Here is an 11,407-nt window from a genome sequence, read left to right on the forward strand (position 1 = left end):
CTGTTCTGGACCCGTACACAGGCAGTTTGTGATTGTGTCGGTAGGCCATGAGGTCCACTTCTGGAAGACCCCATCTGTTCACTAGGAGTTGAAACACCTCTTGGTGAAACGACCATTCCCCGCAATGCAAGTCGTGACAGCTGAGGAAGTCTGCTTCCCAACTGAGAACTTCCGGAATGAACACTGCCTAAATGGCCGTGATTTGACCCTCGGCCCATGTCAGAATGCTGGTCACCTCTGTCATTGATGCCTGATTTCGAGTACCTCCTTGATGGTTGATGTAAGCCACTGTTATGGCATTGTCGGACTGAAGCTGTACAGGTTTTCCGTGAAGTATGTGCTGGGCCAGGTTGAGGGCCCTGTAGACAGCTTGAAGTTCCAATATGTTGATTGGCAGGGTTGATTCGACCGATGTCCAACAGTCCTAAAAGGAGTGTGGACCGGTCACTGCGTTCCAGCCCCAGAGACTGGCATCTGTTGTTAGAATTACTTAGTCCGGGATCCAAAAGGGGTGACCCTTGGTTAGATAAAATGTCTGTAGACACCAAGATAGAGACAGATGCACCTCTGGAGAGAGCACCATCGTCTGAGTTTTGATCCGATGGGGTAACCCATTCCACCTGGAGAGGATCGGCCTTTTCAAAGGCCTGGAATGGAACTGAGCATATTCCACCATGTCGAAGGTGGACACCAGAACCTGCATTGCTGAGTGGATCGACACTCTGCGACTGTGGAGACATCTGAGCACTCGTCGTTGAAGTGTGGAGATCTTATCTGATGTAAGAAAGATTCTGAGAATCCAGCAATGCTCCCAGATGGATCATTGTCTGCGGGGGATTCAGGGAGGACTTTTTCCATTAACCATCCGTGCTTGTGCAGGAAAGCAATGGTTAACTGGAAATGGCTTTAACGTACCTTGGTGATCCTGCTAAGAGCAGGAGGCCGTCCAGATGCGGGAGCAGTTGGACACCATGACCACGCAGGTGGGCCGCCATGATAGCCATAATGTTGGTAAAAACCTGTGGAGCTGTGGATAGTCCAAAGGGCAGAGACTAAAATTGGATTACTGCTGTATAGCAAATAGGAGATATCGCTGATGTGAGGGCACTATAGGTACCTGTAGGTATGCGTCCTCAATATCCAGAGATACCATGAAGTCCCCAGGCTCCATAGCTAGGATGATGAAGCGTAGGGTTTCTATCCTGAACCTGAGTACCCTGAGGAATTTGTTCAAGGATTTCAGGTTGAGGATAGGCAGATGAGACCAATTCGGCTTCTGAACTAGAAAGAGAGTAGAATAATAACCAGTCCCTCGCTGAGATAGTGGGACTGGCACAATTCCCCCTGCTTGCAGCAAGGACTGTATTGTAAGGCCTAGTTCAGGTCTGAAGGAGGGCCTGTGAAGAAAAACTGGTGGGGAGGCTGTCTGAGAAATGAGAAGGCGTACCCGTGAGAGACCACTTCTCTTACCCAAGCATCCGTGGTGGTTTGACACCAGCACTGGGGGCACTGAAGAAGTCGGCCTCCCATTCTGGGATATCCCAGAGGGAGCCCCGTCCTGTCAGGCTGAGGGTTTAACCTCGGGTTTTGAAGCAGGGAGCCTGGTATTCCAGGTCTGCTTGGTCCTGGGTTTGGCGGCCCTAGTGGAAGCCGACTGCCTAGGAAAGGACTAACCTTTAGGCTTTCCCTGAGGATGAAAGGACTTAAATGATGTGGTCCGAGGCCTAATAGAAGTAGTTGCTGAAGGCAGAAATGTAGTTTCTGATGCTGCCAACGTGGTTACACACTTGTCAAGGTCTGAGCCAAACAAGATATCCCCATTGTAGGGTAACCCTTCTAGGCCTTTCTTGGAATCCGCATCTGCCTTCCTTGAGCGTAGCCACAGGGTACGGTGGACAGACACAGCTGCAGCCGAGACTCTGGAGGCTAGGAGACTGGCATCCAATGTCGCTTCTCCGATATAGGAAGCTGCATCTTGAATGTGAGCAACAAAAGACATCTGATCCCTAGAAGCATCTGAGGGAAAAGAGTCTTCAAGGGCGTCAGCCCAGCTCTCTATAGCTTTAGTCACCCATGCAATAGCCATGGTTGGACGGGCAACATCCCCTGAAAGAGAGTATATCGATTTCAGGCAAGCTTCCATTTTCCTATCCGTAGGATCCTTCAAGGAAGTAACTGTAGGAATAGGCAACTTAGCACTTTTAATCAAACACAGGGGGTCTTTCCCATTTTGCACAATGAGCCACAGGAAAAGGGTAACATGAGGTCAGACATTTTTGTGGTTGAAACCTCTTACCAGGCGATAGCCCCTCTGCAGCCCTGTGTTCAGCTAGTTGATCTAATAGAGGGAATTAAGCTGAAGCCACTTTCTGTCGTTTAAACAGAGGGTGCTTAGATTTAGGGGCTGGCTCTTCATCTTCTTTTAATAAGATGGATATGACAGCTCGTACCAAGGCAGGAATATAAATTTTTGACCGACTCTCATCCTCCTCCAGAGGGGAGTCAGGGTTAGAGAGATCAGCATCTACTGCCTCCTCAGATGATTAAAAAAAAAGGCATCGTCCGAGGAGGAGAGCAGCTTAGGGAAGCGAGACTTCTGTGGAAAGGCGTCCTGAGCTGAGGGGCTGCTATAACAGGGAAGCTGACCTCCCCTTTCCGTTTTTTTACCCACCGGGACACTGGTATCCGCACCATGTGTACCCAGGTGGTCTAGTGGATCGTGGTGGCTGGAGCCTGCATCCACACTCGGCACCTCCAGTCTGTCCCCTGAGACCGGAGGTATGACCACCCGCGCGGGTCACCGCCACCTTACCTGTCCCCTTAGCGTCCGGCTGCATTCTGGGTCCTCCTACGGGGCCTTGGCTAGCACTGACACCGGGATTCCCACCGAGATTCCCAGATCTGTACTGGCGTCACGGCGCCGGAGTGGCAGCGCAGACGTCCTTATGGACAGTCTGCTGCTGCTCGCGCTAAGCAGCAAAAATAAAATAAAATAAAAAGCCCTAGGGCTGCCTAAGCAGCCCCCTGCATTAATGGTGACCGACTCCGGCCGGGCACCAACTAAACTGAGTTGCCTCTGGCTCGGGGGAGGAGAAGTATAGGGAGAGTGGACTCAGCGCATCCTGGAAGCTGAGAGCTTTAACTGCGTGGTGCCCGGATTCAGTTCCATCACCTACACCCCCAAGGTCTCCCTGTGGAGCCTATGGACCATGAAGAAGAAACAGAGAATTCCCAGGTGAGACGCTATGTCTGGTGTCATAGTTTTAACAGGTGCACTCTGGTGGGTCTTCTGCTCTCATATCCCATGGAAGCTATAGAATGCTGCACTGACCTGTTGGATATATGTCTGGTACCTCCTGCATTGAATGTGGATGTGATTTTAGCCAGTGTTGCTTGTCTGTTACCAAAAACAATTCTGGCCAGGTGCCTCTGGTCACGATCATTATGCAACTGTGGTTGGCCACTCCACTGTCCACGGTGGCCACTCCACTGTCCATGGTCCTTCCATGAGGTATTCCTAGTACACACATGACACCGTAAATCAAGGAATGCTGAATGTCCACACAACTTTGTAAATGGAATGTCCATGAGAAGCCTAGCCTGTGTTCAAACGTACTCACGATATGTCTGATTATAACGAATGTAGGTCTGGCCATTTCCAAGACATTATAGAGAGTAACAGGAAGTGATATAAGAAATATAGGAAGCGTTATAGAAAGTAAGAGATATACTAAATACAGGAAGCATTATAGAGAGTAACAGGAAGAGATATAGGGATATATGAAGTATTCTAAAGAGTAACAGGAAGAGATATAAGGTCATATTCAATTTGGAGCGAAATGTCGGAATCGGCGATAATTTATCGCCAATGACGTAATTTTCGTCTCTTTCAATTATCCCCGTATTCAGTTACAAAGACTTTTCGCAGGTTCGAAAGTCTTTGAAAATAAACGGGGATAACTTTTCACCACTGAAATAGGTGGCGAAAAAAAGTGCAGAATTGGGGTTTAGTGGTGCAGGCTTAAAAAAAAAAAACTGTGTCAAAAAAAGTTCCAAAAAAAAATCGGGACACCCCAAAAAAATTAACTTTAATTTTGGGGGTAAAAAAAAAAAAAAAAGAATAGGGAACACAGTTCTAAAATAGCCAAATTAAATTCAGAGGGGTTCCCAAGTATGCGGCAGGTGTTTTTTTTAATTGCGGGAGTAGCGGCAGGTGCATTTTTGCAGAATTTTTAAAAATAATTTTAGGGACTTAAAAAAAATGCTTACTCCCATTTTCATGTACCCCAAATTTGATAGATTTAAAAAAAAAAAAAAAAAACCTATTGCCAAGTGCTATTCTTCACCCCTTCTTCATAGCCGCAAATATGCACCTGCCGCGGCTATTACAAACCCCGGCTTCCTTCAGCAGGCAAAAATGGGGGTACCCATTGTGATGCCCCATGTCTGGACATCTTGAGGGGGGTCCCAGGCACACTTCCTGAAAATTCCCATTTTTTTTCGCAGATCCAATTTCGCCGGGTCCCGTCTTTGCTCCTTTTAATTTGAATACAGGGATAAGCGGGCACACGCCTGATACTTTATCCCCACTCTAACCTCCGGTGTGGAGTGAAAAGTCCTGCATTGACTTTTTGGTCCCATATTGATTATGGCCCATGGGGAATACAGGAAGAGTTATAGAGAGTAAGAGAAAGAGATATAGGGAATACAGGAAGCGTTATAGAGAGTAACAGAAAGAGATGTAGGGAATACAGGAAGAGTTATAGAGAGTAACAGGAAAAGATATAGGGAATACAGCAGTGATTCCCAACCTCGGTCCTCAAGGCACACTAACAGTCCTGGTTTTAGTGATATCCATGCTTATGCACAGATGGTTATATCAAAACAACTGAGGTACTAATTAAGTCACATGTGCTCAAGTATGGCTATACTTAAAACCAGGACTGACAGTGTGCCTTGAGGACCATGGTTGGGAAACCCTGGAATACAGGAATAGTTATAGAGAGTAACAGGAAGAGATATAGGGAATACAGGAAGTATTATAAAGAGTAACAGGAAGAGATATAGGGAATACAGAAAGAGTTATAGAGAGCAAGAGAAAGAGATATAGGGAATACAGGAAGCGTTACAGAGAGTAACAGGAAGAGATGTAGGGAATACAGGAATAGTTATAGAGAGTAACAGGAAGAGATATAGGGAATACAGGAAGCGTTATATAGAGTAACAGGAAGAGATGTAGGGAATACAGGAAGTATTATAAAGAGTAACAGGAAGATATATAGGGAATACAGAAAGAGTTATAGCGAGCAAGAGAAAGAGATATAGGGAATACAGGAAGTGTTACAGAGAGTAACAGGAAGAGATATAGGGAATACAGGAAGAGTTATATAGAGTAACAGGAAGAGATGTAGGGAATACAGGAAGTATTATAAAGAGTAACAGGAAGAGATATAGGGAATACAGAAAGAGTTATAGAGAGCAAGAGAAAGAGATATAGGGAATACAGGAAGCGTTACAGAGAGTAACATGAAGAGATGTAGGGAATACAGGAAGAGTTATAGAGCGTAACGGGAAGAGATAGGGAATACAGGAAGCGTTATATAGAGTAACAGGAAGAGATATAGAGAATACAGGAAGTGTTACAGAGAGTAACAGGAAGAGATATAGGGAATACAGGAAGAGTTATATAGAGTAACAGGAAGAGATGTAGGGAATACAGGAAGTATTATAAAGAGTAACAGGAAGAGATATAGGGAATACAGAAAGAGTTATAGAGAGCAAGAGAAAGAGATATAGGGAATACAGGAAGCGTTACAGAGAGTAACATGAAGAGATGTAGGGAATACAGGAAGAGTTATAGAGAGTAACGGGAAGAGATAGGGAATACAGGAAGCGTTATATAGAGTAACAGGAAGAGATATAGAGAATACAGGAAGCGTTATATAGAGTAACAGGAAGAGATATAGGGAATACAGGAAGAGTTATAGAGAATAACAGGAAGAGATATAGAGAATACGGGAAGCATTATATTGAGTAACAGGAAAAGACGTAGAGAATACAGGAAGTGTTATAGAGAGTCAGGAAGAGATATAGGGAATACAGGAAGCGTTTTATATAGAGTATCAGGATGATAAGTAGGGAATACAGGAAGCTTTAGAGAGAATACGAGGAAGAGCTGTAGAGAATACAGGAAGAGTTATAGGGAGTAACAGGAAGAGATATAGGGAAAACATGAAGAGTTATAGAGAGCATCAGGAAGAGATATAGGGAATATAGGAAGCGTTATAGAGAGTAACAGGAAGAGATATAGGGGATATAGGAAGTATTATAGACAGTAACAGGAAGAGATATAGGGACTACAGGACGAGTTATTGAGAGTAACAGGAAGAGATGTAGGGAATACAGGAAGCTTTATAAAGAGTAACAGGAAGAGATATAGGGAATAAAGGAAGCATTATAGAGAGTAACAGAAAGAGATATAGGGAATATAGGAGGAGTTATAGAGCGCATCAGGAAGAGATATAGGGAATATAGGAAGCGTTATAGAGAATAACAGGAAGAGATATAGGAAGTATTATAGAGAGTAACAGGAAGAAATGTAGGGAATACAGGAAGTGTTATACAGAGTAACAGGAAGAGATATAGGGAATACAGGAAGAGTTATAGAGAGTAAGAAGAGGAGATATAGGGAAAACAGGAAGCGTTATAGAGAGTGACAAGAAGAGATGTAGGGTATACAGGAAGAGTTACAGAGTGTAACAGGAAGAGAAATAGGGAATACAGGAAGATTTATAGAGAGTAACAGGAAGAGATATAGGGAATACAGGAAGCGTTACAGAGAGTAACAGGAAGAGATATAGGGAATACAGGAAAAGTTATACAGAATAACAGGAAGAGATATAGGGAATACAGGAAGCGTTACAGAGAGTAACAGGAAGAGATATTGGGAATACAGAAAAAGTTATAGAGGGTAATAGGAAGCATTATAGGAAGAATTAGATGTAGTAAAAGCATAGTTATTGGACGACGTAGGTCACATACCCACTGGCTTAGCATTTGACTTACTAATACTAGAAAAAAATATGTTTGTGTTTGACGTGTTTGTACCAACCATTTGGCACCCACTGCAGACCTAACCAATGCGTTTACGATGCAAGAAAAATATAACATGATGCATTCTGTAAACCTGTAAGTGCACAATGACACTAAGGACAAGGCTTTCTACTGTCATACACATTTACATGCGTTTCACTAGTTTTAAAAACACTAGTTAAAAACAAATGATAAACACGCATTGGTATGAGCCTGTATATGGCGTAAGGCTAGGAGTTATACTGTAGAGTGTAACAGTAAGAGATATAGGGAGTATGAGGAGTTATACAGACTAGAATAAAGAGGTGTAGTGACGAGGAGTGGAAGTTATAGGTAGGAACTGAACGGAATTATAAGACGTACATAAGAAGGGTAATATATCAACACAAGGCGTTACAGATCATCCAACATCACTCCATCTGAGGAATACAAAATGCTCTGTGCTCCTGAACTTTCCACTTATTTTATTATTGCTGTTACTTTGGCTAAAACCATCCTTCTCATCCAATGATTGGCAGGAGTTACAGGAGAGGTTATCCAATGTAACTGGAGGAATTATAGGACTATGTTATCGGACATCACGAGATAAGTTATATCATATGGAACAGTGTGAGCAATGATCAGAGATGTTCTATGGAGTAGAAGCTAGAATTGTAAAGAAGATTATAGTGAATAATAAAAGGAGTTACATGGAGCAAATATGTTAAATAAATTTAAAAGGTTTTATATGGATGGGATTACATGGAGCAACAAATTGAACTAGTTTTTTGTTTATTAACAGTTATTTATATAGCACACATGATTCCGCAGCGCTTTAAAGATAATATTTGGCCATTCACATCAGTCCCTGCCCAGTGGAGCTTACAATCTTTTATAGTAGGATATTATATATTAAATCGTGTATTTGTCCTGTGTTGGTTGTACTGTTAATAACTGTTTTTCTTGTGTGCTCATTTGTCTATGTACTTGTCTTTTGTGTGCTCATTTGTTTATGTATTTGTAAGGTGCTGCGGAACCCTTGTGGCGCCATATAAATAAAGGATAATAATATTAATAATAATATATGGAATAATTAATTAGCAGGAGGTACTGTAGGGGTGTAACAGGAGGAGCAATAGAAATACATTATACAGACATACTGAAGTGGAATTATGAGAAGTTACATTAAATTATCAATAGGTGCTATACAGCTCAATGTAAAATATTCTCACACCCTCACATTATTTGATGTGATGGGTGTTTTCTAAAACATGAATTATTTAATTCAGCCCAGGTAACTACAATAGTAAAAAGAAGCGAGAAGTTGGGTCGCATCAGAGCATGTAGCACCCGGTGGAAGAGGTCATGGTGGAAGGTCTGTATTCTATACAACAGGAGACTTTGGGTGTACGCTGCTGTATTCACAGTAGAGAGATCTCCAGCAGGGAAGTGGTTGCTTTGAATTACAGACAGAGGATTTACACGTCTCATACAGCAGATTGAAGTGCCCGTCTTACTCATCCATCTTCTCCCCGACTCTGTTCCTGTGAGCTATGAGGGTTTGCTGGGAACAGTCCGATAATTGAAATCCCTTGTCGGCCAGCGCAGGCACAAGGCTGGTCAACGGAGAAAACATTTTTCTTTCCCTCCATTCCCCCGACTGCTCTCCCTCCGCCTCTGGAGAAAGCTGTACTCCACATATTGCTCCATTTCCCTTCGGCACGCACTCCAAGCATTGATTACTCGCCTGTGCCATCTATCACCTCGGATAGCTGGCAAATTACTCTGCTACCAACATTCATTTTTCACCATCCTGCCTCCCTCCTAATCACTTTTTGTGCTTCTAAAGGCTGTTTATATCCACTCTCCTCTATCTCCTACTGTCGCACCTGCCACCTGCATAACATAGCGTTCATTAAACTGCTCTCACATATAAGGTGGTGCAGTACTACCATACATAGCACAGTAACCATTAAATAAAAGTGATAGCCCAGATTCTCTGTACAAAGAAGAATATTCTACCACTACAGATTATAAAATGGCTGCTGGCACCAAAAAGCTTGGACGACCACAGAAAAGACCATTTTCACTGTTGGCCAAAAGTAAATTCCATGAGTTGGACTTATACTGGTGCTTAGTATTTGAGAATTATAATTTCTACTCCCGACGTGTTTCTTTGCAAGAATGCTATAATGCCCACAAACAAATTGATCCAGTCATTCCACATGCAGCGAAATGCCTTGTTCTGTGGTCAATATAGCACCACACGTGGATCGCCAAATTAGATCAGGTTACTGGTGGGTCAGGGAAAACTGCCAAATCAAGGGGACCTCCATACGTACAGCGGGCAGGTGAGTGCACACACCATTAGACTTTTATCACTCAGAATGATCCTTTGGGGCCTGAAGCATCTCTCATATGTGGTAAAGTCGGCGCCATTTTGGTGCTTTTCCACCAAATTGTTCAGCTAGCTTTAGATAATAGGAATATATGAAGTAACGTAATAGCGCAAGTAAAGGGTTTCAGCGTTTGACATTTTATCAGCGTGATTAGGACACATTTCTATCCTGTAAGAAGCTGTATTTAGGTTAACCTTCCATTTCCAAGACGATTATTTATGCAGGCATTCTGAGAGAACGCCACATTTATAACGCCAAACCCAGCTAAATCAAACCAGCTTAGTACCCTATATTTTTCTTTTTTTTTTTTTACAAATGCGGTAATGTTACTTCCTGGCATCATGGGTTGGGCGAGATAATCCGCTCGTCTATCAGAAAAACTGTACATAAGAGAATCCTGATGAGATACACGTCAAAATAATGGCAATCAGTCCTGATGAGTGTCTTACACGCTGACATGATGGCAATGAGGCCCAGGAAACGCACTTAGTAGTTACACTGAAGCAGTAGCATAAGAGTGCTTTCACTGCGTTACAACTTTTTATATATATATATATATATATATATATATTGTTTTTGCTCTCCGTCTCATCCTCCAAATGCAGTTTCCCTCACTCCCCCGTCTTCCTCTCTCTATCATCCATCTCCCCTCCTCTCCCTCTCTAGCCTCCCCCCCTTTTAATTTTCCAGGCTGTGCTCGCATGTGGGGCAGGAGTAACATTTTTCTTCCCTTATTGTCAGGCGGATCGCTGTGCTCTCAGCTCCCAGGGATGGCAAAAGCCAATCAGCTCGTCTATGGATTAAAGATTGTTGTTTACTGCTGGGGGACCATTGATCAAGTAAATGACTTTATGTTAATGAAGAGAACCGCTGCACTCATTACTCTTCGCTGGCCTCTGACAGGTCCTGCTAGAGAAGCAATTTTCAGGCCCCCCTTTCTGCTGGTAAAGCAATGCATCTAGCTGGGGATACCTGCAGATCCACCCTTCTCTCTATTCTCCCCGATTCTACATATTCTGATCATCACGGGCTCAATGTTCGTTTAGTGGACCCCACTGTGGCTACATTAAGTCCATTGCCATTTTCTCCTAACCGTATTCATTTCTTACCATGTCAATCTCAATTTGGTTCTCTTGGCATTCAGATTGTCCTGCTCTGATACACCATGTCCTGCTAAATATGTATCCTTAGATTTATCCTATCAATAAATGTTCACCTGTGCGCTTTCACGAGAACTCCATCTTGTTTTGCAAAGGTCCACCTCCATTTTTTACTGCTGGACTCCATCTTGTTCTGCAATGCTTTGTCTCAGAACCACGCCTTGCTCAACATCATCTTGAGATTTAAAAACCGACATCATGTCCTGCAACAGAACATTAGTTTATAAACAGTTACTTATATAGCACACACATATTCCACACAGGGGCGCCGAGAGGGGGGGGGGAGCAGGTACAAATTACCCGGGCCCAGGCTTGCTGGAGGGGCCCGGCAGGGGCCCTGGTCAGGCACCGCCTCCCCTCCCTCCTACATCACAGCAGCCCAGCACGCGCTGCTGTGTGCTGGGCTGCAGTGGGAGACTGCTTGCAGCAGCTGGAGCAGTCTCCTATGCCTATGGGGGGAGCGATCATGCTGATCGTGACCCCCATTTGCTGTGCGCCAGGCTGAGGGGCTCACAGTGTCCCCCTCCCAGTGAAGTGGCGCTGCTAAAATGTTTTTTTTATTCTGTGTTTTTTTCCTAAGGGGATGTGGCCACGCCTCCCCTGATTAGGCCACGCCCCCTGTCACCCGGGCCCAACGCGGCTCTTGGCTGCCCTGATTCCACATAACAAAGAATATTTAGGGCTTCATTCAACAATGGGACAATACACCCTTTAGCACAAGCTAAAGGGGTTATGTCCTCCTTTTAGTATTTAACAAACAGCAGTAAACTAAGATTA

The 11,407-nt window shown here is 43.8% G+C and overlaps 1 protein-coding gene across 3 annotated transcripts in view; it reads right to left on the reverse strand.

The window, feature by feature from the left end:
- Positions 1-10,789, reverse strand: part of MEIS3 (Meis homeobox 3) — a 148,355-nt gene extending 137,566 nt beyond the window's left edge. The window contains exon 1 of one of the 3 annotated variants that reach the window (XM_088477080.1): positions 10,687-10,785. In XM_088477080.1, the coding sequence (XP_088333206.1) occupies positions 10,687-10,737 (51 nt within the window). In that variant the 5' untranslated portion in view covers positions 10,738-10,785. Of the gene's footprint in view, positions 1-10,686 lie in introns of all 3 variants that reach the window. The other 2 variants (XM_088477083.1, XM_088477082.1) reach the window with 2 other exon arrangements.
- Positions 10,790-11,407: the final 618 nt, after the last annotated feature.

This window comes from Taudactylus pleione, unplaced genomic scaffold (assembly GCF_031769625.1).
Source record: "Taudactylus pleione unplaced genomic scaffold, aTauple2 ptg000199l, whole genome shotgun sequence".
Classification (NCBI taxonomy): Eukaryota; Metazoa; Chordata; class Amphibia; order Anura; family Myobatrachidae; genus Taudactylus; species Taudactylus pleione.